The sequence below is a fragment of the Triticum dicoccoides genome, chromosome 4A (genome assembly GCF_002162155.2).
Source record: "Triticum dicoccoides isolate Atlit2015 ecotype Zavitan chromosome 4A, WEW_v2.0, whole genome shotgun sequence".
NCBI classification, from domain to species: Eukaryota; Viridiplantae; Streptophyta; class Magnoliopsida; order Poales; family Poaceae; genus Triticum; species Triticum dicoccoides.
In genome coordinates, this window is record NC_041386.1 from 100,067,324 (window position 1) to 100,077,311 (window position 9,988).

General features: G+C 51.9%; 1 protein-coding gene across 2 annotated transcripts in view; it reads left to right on the forward strand.

The window, feature by feature from the left end:
• LOC119285224 (protein ENHANCED DOWNY MILDEW 2-like) overlaps positions 1–9,988 on the forward strand; it is a 21,089-nt gene that overhangs the window by 7,831 nt on the left and 3,270 nt on the right. The window contains exon 1 of one of the 2 annotated variants that reach the window (XM_037564461.1): positions 4,341–4,479. The exons of the other annotated variant lie outside the window; for it this stretch is intronic. Within the exon in view, the coding sequence (XP_037420358.1) occupies positions 4,473–4,479 (7 nt within the window). The 5' untranslated portion in view covers positions 4,341–4,472. Of the gene's footprint in view, positions 1–4,340; positions 4,480–9,988 lie in introns of those variants that run through there. 2 annotated transcript variants of the gene reach the window in all.

Consider the following 9,988-nt stretch of genomic DNA (forward strand, 5'->3'; position numbering starts at 1 on the left):
GGGGGGGGCGAAAGCGAGCAGCTGGTGCACCGGGATGGCGCAGAGGACGGACTTGACCAGGGCCAGCCTGCCGGCCTGGTTCATCAACCACGCTTTCCAGGTGGGTAGGTGTCCAGTGACCTTGTCAACGAGGGGCTGCAGCTGTCCCGCGGAAGGGCGACACACCGTCAGAGGTATGCCGAGGTAGGTGACCGGGAGCTCGGCAGTAGCACATCCCAAGCTGGCAATGGTCTCGTGGGTGGTCTGGTCTCCGTGCAGGACGGTGGCGGAGCTCTTGGTGTAGTTCACCTTGAGGCCCGACGCTCTTCCGAACAGGTCAAGGATTTCCTTGAAGACGGTCACGTCGCTCTCTGTGGCGTGGCAGAAGAGCATGACGTTGTCGGCGTATAGAGATATAGCCGGAATCAGATGACGCGGGTGCAGCGGCCTGAGGATGCCGGTCTCGTGGGCGCACGAAAATCAGCCGGCCTAGTGTGTCGACCGTGAGCACGAACAGCTGTGGGGACAAGGAGTCGCCCTGTCGCAGCCCTTCCTTGTGCCATATCGAAGGTCCTGGCATGCCGTTAAGCATGACCCGGGAAGCACTGTTGCTTGGCCTGATCACTCCAGATGCAAGCATTTCTTGGACTTGCTTCTCCATTTCATCTTTCAGAGCAGGGGCAATTCTATAGGGCCTGCTGGAAACAGGTTGGGCTCCAGGGACCAAAGGAATTGTATGGTCATACTTTCTTCTTGGAGGAAGGCCAGTGGGAGCTTCAAAGACATGAGCAAATTTGGCCTGTAACTCTTGAATTTCACAAGGTAGTTCAGACATGGTTGTATTTTCAGTCACCAACAATGCTGACAGCTCTACTAGTGCATACACTTGAGGAATAGCATCCTGGCCCAACAATGTTAAGTTGCCTCTAACTGAAATGACAACCAGTTTTCAGCCCAGTCAACCCACTCGGACTCTGGGCAGCTAACCAATCCAGGCCTAAGATGCCATCATAGGATCCCAAACGAAAAACTCTGAAACTACTGGTAAACTCATGTCCAGCACAAGACCAAAGTCCATCCGCAACTGCTGAGTTCAAGGGACCAAACTGCCATTGGCTACCTTAACCATACTTACTGGCATTTGGGTAACACCCTGGAGAGCAACTGCTACAGTGCAGTCCAAAAACGAGTGTGTGCTGCCTGAATCTACCAGGAAAACCAGCGACTGACCTTGCAGACGAACTCTCAGTTTCATGGTGGTTGCTGCCGGATCGAAGATGTCACCCATGGCCGCTGCAGAAATACAGATAGCATTAGCTTCGACAGCAACTGTCTCTTCAGTGTCACTATTTTTGTTGGGCATGCTCTGAACATAATCAAGCATCTCTTGCACTACATGTACTTGGACCTCCTGCTTGCAACGGTGATCACGAGCCCATCTCTCTCCACATATGAAACACAACCCTTTAAATTTTTTGTAAGCACGCAAGGCAGCCCATCGACCGTCTGCCCTGGGCAGCCTGAGGCTGGTCTGTCGTTTTCCTTTCCTTTAGAGCTTTGCTAACTGATGATCTGGAGCTGGAGGGAACAGAACGCTTGACCCCTGAAATGCACTGCCCGGATGTACTGCATTCTCACCAAGTTCTTCTGACAGCAGAGCTAATGCATAAGCAGAGGGGGGTTTTGAATTCCTACCAGCAAACGCACTGACGGTATCAATCCTTCCATAAACCTGGTTGCATAATGGACTGTATTTGGATTTGTCTCATAGGTAGTAAGCTGATCATATAGTTCAGAGAAACGTTCAACATATTCCTCAACTGAACTGGTCTGACGAATATTGAACATCTGGTGCAAGAGATTCTGGTGTTTGTTTCTGCCAAACCTGGATTGCAGAAGAGTGCAGAATTCTGTCCAGTTTACTTGAGGAGCCCGACGCTAGACAGACTCCAACCAACGTGCTGCTGTGCCCTCAAACTGAGCTGAGGCGAATGAAATCCATTGGTTCTGCGGGGTGTTCCAAAGCTTGAAGTAATCTTCGCACGCGTGTACCATAGCTTTGGGTTGGATCCATCAAATCGCGGCAGCTCGATTCGAGGACCGTACACCAGAGCATCAGATGGGTGTGGTCGCAAAAATTCTGGTGCCTGAATCAGCCGTGACAAATTGGAATCCGACTGCATACCTCTAGCTGGTGGAGGCACGTACTTGGGAGCAGCGCTTTTGTGCTCCACTTCGCCATGGAACCCCTCTGATCCTCCTGATCCATTGCTTGCTGGCGTGCTCTTGGTCGATGCAGGTGGTGCTCACGGAGACGATGGCGCGGTGGGGAATGTCGCGTTGCTTTGATCTGCCCCGAATTCACCGCGGAGCTCGTCCAAGTCGACGCCGATGGCGAGCTTGACGTCGTCGATGCGGCCCGAAAGCTGATCCAGCTTGCTGTTGAGCTTGGCGAGGGCCGTGACCATCTCCTCGGAACGCTCTGCCGTGCTCTTGGTGAAGGCGGCATCGAAATCGGCACGGAGAAGCTCGTAGATCGCCTTGGTTTTGGGGAAATTTTATCCATGGCTTCGACGCGGCGGCGAGCAGCAAACCTGGTATGGCGGTGGTGGACGGGAAAACCCAGGGCGTGTGGTGGCTCTGATACCAGATTGTGAGGACTAGTTCACGGATCGAGCTCCATTCATTGCGGAACTCGAATTATAGAGGAGGATTTCGGACGGGAAAATCCAGGGCTTGGGTGGCTCTGGCCCCAGGTATACTGCTTCTTCAAAATGCCCGCTCTCCTTAACCAGACATCAGCTCTCCCCACAGAGTACACTGTGCTAATGATATCTTATATTCTAGAGGTGCCCCAGCCATTTGAAAGTACTTTTCTGCTTGCATATCTACCCTGCTGGATTAGTGCCATCGAACTGAGGGAATTCCATCCTAGGGCTCTTGGTCATGGATTTGAGGAACTGAGCTCGCATATCGCTTTCAAATGCTTTGGGATAGTCTTCCCACTGGAGACGGTTCCCCTGCTGTTGTATTTGATTGAAAGCAGGCACCCTAGTAGTCCTTGTGGGCGCTATTGGTGAGCCCTGAACAGAGGGTCTATCTTGAAATTGTAGCGGTACAAGCTCCGGTGGAGCTGATCGTCTGTCAGTCTGGATAGGAGGCAGTTCGTTGCCTGTTAACAGTGCAAACTGCCTAGTTTTCTCTTGCTCCATCAACAATCTCTTAAGTTCTTCAGTGAGAGGACGCTGCTGTTCGTCCCCCCCTTCCTTCTGAATTTCCTCAACTTCTGGGGATTTTTCCTGATGTGGCTCTTGCGCGTGTGCCGTTGAAGGAGGAACCACCGATGTGGATGGGGCTGCTGCACTGAGACTTTTGAGCACTTCTGTGATCATTGTGAGCTGTCCCCCAAGTGCTGCTACTGCTGCTTGCACCCTGGAAATCACCTGTGTCATCACATCCTGCTTGAAGTTGGTAGCCTGGATGTCCTCTTGCAACCCTGTGGTCTCTTCCGCAGCAAATCCACCTCCTCTCACAACCCTGTGGTCTCTTCCTGATTGGCCGCAACATCCTCCTTGAGATGCAGCAGTTCTGCCAGATCCATCTCGTCCACGCTTTGCTTCGAACACCCCATAACTGGCCGGAGTGGAGAGGAATTTTACGACCGCACATGTCGGCAACCTGAACCACACGGACAGATCCTGCCGCCGCCGACACGAACGCCACCCTACAGCACCACCGGTACGTGAACGTGGGATTTCACCACCTAGACAGTGTGTCCCGGCAACCAGTTCCGCCTCACGAGCTGCAGTCGAATTTCTACCGCCTCCAACGCCACCAAGCACCGCCTCGAACGCCCCCCAAACACCGCCCCCAACGCCCACAATCACCGCCGCGGCCGGAAACCAGGGTGGGAGAAGGGAGGGAAAAAAAATCAGCGCGTCACCGCGCGATCTCGCCGCCGAGGAAACGCCTGGCTCATGATACCAATTTGTCACGCCCTGGATGGGATTGGGAAAGTAGTTCAGGGTAAGAACTAGGGTTTGAGAGGAATTGGGGATCTAATCAGCCAAAGCCGAGAGGAATTCTCCATTAAAGTGTACTGTAGCAGTATAGTTGTGAAGTATAAAGTGTTTTGATCAAAATGATAATAGCATACCCACGCAGGGGCTCATCTGGCTCTTATATAGCCATGACAACTAGTGAAGTGATACAGTAACTTAAACACTAGTGACTCGGTGAAATAAGGCGAGCACCGCGAGCCGTTGGATCCTTTCCTGGCGTTGCATCCTAGCCATCGGATAACTGAGTAAATAGGTGTGACACCTGACAGCCTCCGATATACAAGGACCAAGCCCTGGTCCTAGGGTTACCCCTTCCGCCGCAATCCCTTCCCGTACCTCTCTCTCTCTCTCCCGTCTCCATCCAACTGCGCGTCTCTCCCTACCTCTCCATCTTCTCTCCCCTCCGTCCGCCCCTTTAGCCCGATATCTCTGATGGCAGGTATGCATTTTTGTTTAATTACTTCCATGTTAGTTCTGTACATTCCCGTTGCGGTGCTGCCATACATGGCATTTTTTCTCTAGTAATTGTGTATTATGATTTGGGGGAAGTTTGCCCATTTGGACATAGTTGGCATAATTACCGAAGTGATCAGCCTGATTGTGATGTCCCACTAAGAGAGGAAGGGGAAATCACAGATTGGCAGGATAAATTGCAGCAAGGGATGAGAAGAACAGAGAACAAGCGAGAGAACAGAGAGCAGGTGAGTGTTTTGGTCATAGCCATACAGGGACAGCGACTCAGCCCAAATAACTCACACGCGCACACTCACAGCGGGACCTCTGGTCCATACACCCAGTCCACACTGGGCACCTTCTTGCGGGTCACTCCTGTAGTTCATCTCTCTGGCAGGTGGTCCCCTTCGATTCTGTATCCCAGTCGTCTTCGACATCCTGTACTGGTATCTCTTGGTCTGCCTTTGTCACTGTCATCTCTGCATGCATAGGTGGTGTAGGCGTGACACTAGCCCCCGCTTGAGCAAGATCATCATCCCAAGTTGGTGCCTCTGGAAAACGTTGCTTGAGAGTGCAGTAATCCTCCCAGGTAGAGCAATCTGCTGGCAAATGTGACCATTGTACCAGAATTTCCTTTCTAACCAACCGGCGTTGAAGGATGGCGAACGGAGTAGAGCCCGAGGAAGGAACCAGCAGGTGAGCTGACAGATCAGTGAAAACCGGAGTGTAGTTTGGTGTAAAAGGCTTCAGTTGAGAGACGTGGAATACAGGATGCACTTGGGCTCCCTCAGGAAGTTCCAATTCGTATGCCGCAGCGCTAATGTGTTGCACAATCTGTAGGGACCAAAGAACTTGAAGGAGAGCTTAGGGCATGGACGATTAACCACAGATTTCTGTGCATAAGGTTGCAGTTTTAGGAGCACCTGGTCACCCACGGAGAATTCGCGGTCAGTCCTGTTCTTGTCAGTGTATGCCTGAAGATGTTCTCGGAGCAACTCAGTATGGTCCTGCTGATCCATCACCAGTTCATGCGCTGACGAGTCCTCTGCAAGGGTAATATTTGGCAATCTCCAAAATTTGGTTCCATCCCATATAGTGCCTTGAATGGTGAACGCCCAATGGCAGAGTGGTAACAAGAGTTGTACCAAAACTTGGCCATTGCTAGCCGACAATGTCAGTGTTCTCGACGATCTTGCACAGCACAATGTAAGTAATGTTCCACACATTGATTCGCCCATTCACTTTGTCCATCTGTCTGCGGGTGGTACGGGGAAATGTAGTTCAGTTTGCTGCCAACGGCTGTGAGCAGAGCCCTCCAAAAATTACTGGTGAAGATGCGATCACGGTCAGACAGAATGGATAATGGCACACCATGCAAACGAACCACCATCTCCAGGAAGGTTTTGGCAACAGATGCAGCAGTGAACGGATGCTTTAACGGAATGAAATGCGCGTACTTTGTCAGGTGGTCCACGACGACCAGTATGACATTGTAGCCATCTGACATTGGCAGACCTTCAATAAAATCCATCGTGAGGTCTTGCCAAGTTCCTTTGGGTGGTGGCAGTGGTTGTAGCAGGCCAGCTGGCTTAGTGTGCTCATGCTTTGATTGTTGACAAGTCTGGCAATGCTTGACAAAATTTCCACTGCCAGTTCAGACCCGGCCAGTAGAATAGCCTGCGAACTCGTTGATAGGTTGCGTTGGTGCCTGAGTGGCCACCAACTGCGCTGTCATGTAGTGATGAGATCAGCTTGGTCTGCAGAGCTAAATTAGCACCAATCATCAGACGCCCTTTGTACTTGATGATACCCTGTTCCAAACTGAATCAACGATCATTGGGAGATTTCACAGTCAATTCTTGCAGCAATTCAGTACTGTCCTGGTCATTGTCATATGGCAATAACACTTCCTGTAGCCAATCTGGGCGACAAGTTGAGAGGCCATCCAGGATTAACAAATGTCCCACTCTTGACAACGAATCCGCGGCACTATTGTCCACCCCTCATTTGTATTTGAAACTGAACTGCAGCCCCACATGTTTTGCCATGGCTTAGCGCTGAAGATCTGAACTCAGCTGCTGTTCAGTCAGACTACACAAGCTCTTATGATCTGTATAGATGACAGACGGAACGGCCCTCTTTGTAAACATTGCCTCCACTTATCGCAGTCATAATTACTGCGAGAAATTTCTTCTCGTAGATGGATAATTTATAAGCGATGGGGTGCCCATTCTGCATCAGCACAGTGCCCACCCTTGTTGCGCAAGTGTCTGTTTCAATGGCGAATGGCAGCTTGAAATTTGGCAATGCGAAGACTGGGGTATGGGTCAGTCAGCAGATGTGTCAGGGGTTTCGTGATGATACCATAATTCTGAACAAACTTGTGATAGTAGCCTATATTAATCTCAGAAACCCTTGCAATTCTGTAGCATTGGTTGATATGGGTCATTTCTTCATTATGGCTGTTTCCTCCGGATCCGTAGCCACACCATTGTCTGAAATAATATGGCCAAGATACTGAATGATGCCCCGATGGAGCACTTGGACAGTTTTGCAAAGAACTTGTTTGCACGGAGCTGCTCGGGCACACAGCGTAGGTGTTCCAGATGAGTTTCCCATGATGGCCTGTACACCAGGATGTCGTCCAAGAACACTATCACAAATTTGGGAAAGGAGCAAAGGCTGAGTTCATGATGCCCTAGAACGTTGCTGGTACATTCGCAAGAAAAGACTGAGTTCATGATGCCCTAGAATGTTGTTAGTACATTCGCAAGACCGAAGGGCATCACACGGAATTGAAAATGCCTGTGGTGGTGCGTTTTGAAAGCTGTCTTTGGTTCATCTTTAGGGCGTATTCGAATCTGATGATGGCCTGCACAAAGATCTAGGTTTCAAAGAAAAACCTGGTGCCTGCGAGCTCATCGAGTAATTCGTCCACCACTTTTACAGAGTTGAGACGCGTGTAGTCTATGCAGAAACGCCAAGTATCGTCTTTCTTTTTGACGAGGAGGACAGGAGACACAAATGGGCTCATACTAGCAGTTACAACTCAAGACTTGATCATTGCAGTCACTTGACGCTCTATCTCATCCTTCTGTAAAGGCGAATAGCGATAAGGTTGAGTTGATAGGTCTAGCCGCAGGCTCAAGTGTAATGGCATCATCCAGTGATTGCTGGGGTGGTGGCTCCTGGGGCTCACATCAGAGAAATCCTGCAACAACGCTTTCAGATCACGGGGCAGGTGTGACTTAGTTGACAACTGATCACTACCAGAAAGGACTCAACAATCCCCATTGTCCACACATCATTGCCAGATAGCCATTTAGTTCACAATTGATCTCAGTTTCATAGGAAAAGCCGCCCCCACGCGTCGCCCTCTGGCGCACGGGGGAAACCTTAACCGCGCCGCTGGCCTCCTCTCCCCACTCCTCCCCCGCTTCGCCGCCGTCGGAGGGGACACCGGGGAAGCACACGTGTTCCCCAGGGAAGGTGGCGGCGGGGCGTCCTCGTCGTTTCGCCATTGCCCCGTGCAAATCTCGCGGCGGCCGGTGGTGCGCGGCGGTGGTCCGCCGGTGGCTGGCGCCTGCTGCCCGTGGGGCGGCATCCCTCACGGCGGCGGGGCTGCCCCTGAACGGCGCTTGGTGGTGGCCACTTGGTGGCGTGTGGGCGGGCCGGATCTAGGCTTTGGGTCTGCTTCCCCGTCGTGGCAGCGCTTGCCGCTGCTCTCGGCCATGGGGCGTGGTCGCGGACGGGCCTAGCACCGGTGGTGCTGGCCAGGACGCACGCTGGAAGCGCCCTACTTCGTCTCGCTGGCCAGTGGTGGTGGTCATCTTCTTCGTCGGAGGTGGCCGGCCAGAGGCTTGGTGATCGGATCTCGAGATCCATCATCTAGTCCCGGCTACGAGTTGGGGAGACATGGTTGCCGATGAAAACCAAGCCAACGGCAGGCGATGGCATCGTTATACGCCGTTACCTTGATGGAGGCATCGCCGTGTAACTACTGTTGACCCACTCGTGCTGCTCCGGGGGAAACCCTAGGATCTTGGGTTCCAGATCGGACGATGGCGGCACTGCGGTGTCGTTTCTCTCTTGGGAGCATCGTTTGTGGAGCAGCGCTGGAAGACAGAGGCAGGAGGTGGAGCGGCTTCGTCTTGCACGGAGCTTCGGTGGAGATGTCAAGTCATGCTTGACCGACAGGTGCTACGCTTTGTCATGCCTGGTCGGCAGGTGCTACGCACGAGAGATCTTCCAAAGACTTCAAGCTGTGTCGGCTGGTGGTACTTGGCAGCATGGTGCTGAGGTGAATCAGTGGCGACCGCGACGTGCTCAGCTGTTTGCGCGCAGGGAGGTGGTGCCGTTGGGCGCCATGGTGGCGTCAACGACAGCTAGACCGAGCAAGGTTGATGCGTCAGTACAGCTCTGAAGATGGAGCGGTGGCAGTTGGCGGCGGCGGCCTCTGAGCCGGACCAATGTGTGCCCCAGACCCGGCAAGTGGCTAGGTTGGGGCCTCAGGTCTTAGATGTTAGGTTTGACTGCGAGGTCTGTGGTATTAGGCCCGGACTATCAGCATCCCTTCATCAACTGGGTAGGAGTAGCGACAAATGTTGCCTAGACGGTGGCTTCAAAGTTACTGTTGTATTTCTTTGTACTCCCTCCGTCACGGTTTAGAAGGCGCGCTTGGAAATTCTCTGGGACCTAGGTGGTTATCTATTGGTTGTGAGATGGGCTAAAAAATAGCATTCACACTACGCATGCATATAGAAATAGTATATCGGAGTATTAATTAGCTACTAGAAATAAATGCAATGCGCCCTAAACCTTGTCTATTGTGGAAACGCACGCAAATTTAACTTTGCCTTCTAAACTGTGACGGAGGGAGTAAGGTCTTTTATGAATAATTAATAAAGTGGCTGCATGCATCGCCCAAAACTGGTGGTGTTCCACACTTGCCAATCAGTACTTGTTTTATCCGCAGGTTCTATGAATATTTCCTGCGCAAAATGCTCTACGCTCTTTTTACTCAAGGTTAACTTTGCCCTCCTTGACCAACTCAGATAGTTCTTGCTCTCTTCTAACGTCAGTTCATTTGGCATGACCTCTAGCTTCAAACTTGCGTGTTCCCAGTGATGCTTTTGAACCCATTATCTCCATTGCCATAAGATTCTGCAGCAAACTTCTTATATCGCCTTTCGTAACCAGTGTGGATTCACCCTGACCCTCCTTCTCCAGCTTATCTTGTGCTGCCTTCCTTGCAGCCTCGGCATCAGCCCCAACGGTACCCATTTCTGCTGAACACAAAACAAGAACTCCCCAGCTGCTCAGCAGCAATGAGACTCCTTTCTTTTCCACTCCGCAGCTGTCGTTTTCCTCCCCTAGATCACTACCGCGAGCAGCATTCTAACCCTGCACAGCCGGTTGTGCCACCAGCCGTCTCCCCACCAGCTGGGCTCGATCCCAGCAGCCATGCCAGCTGCACGAGCCGCACAGCAGCAGTT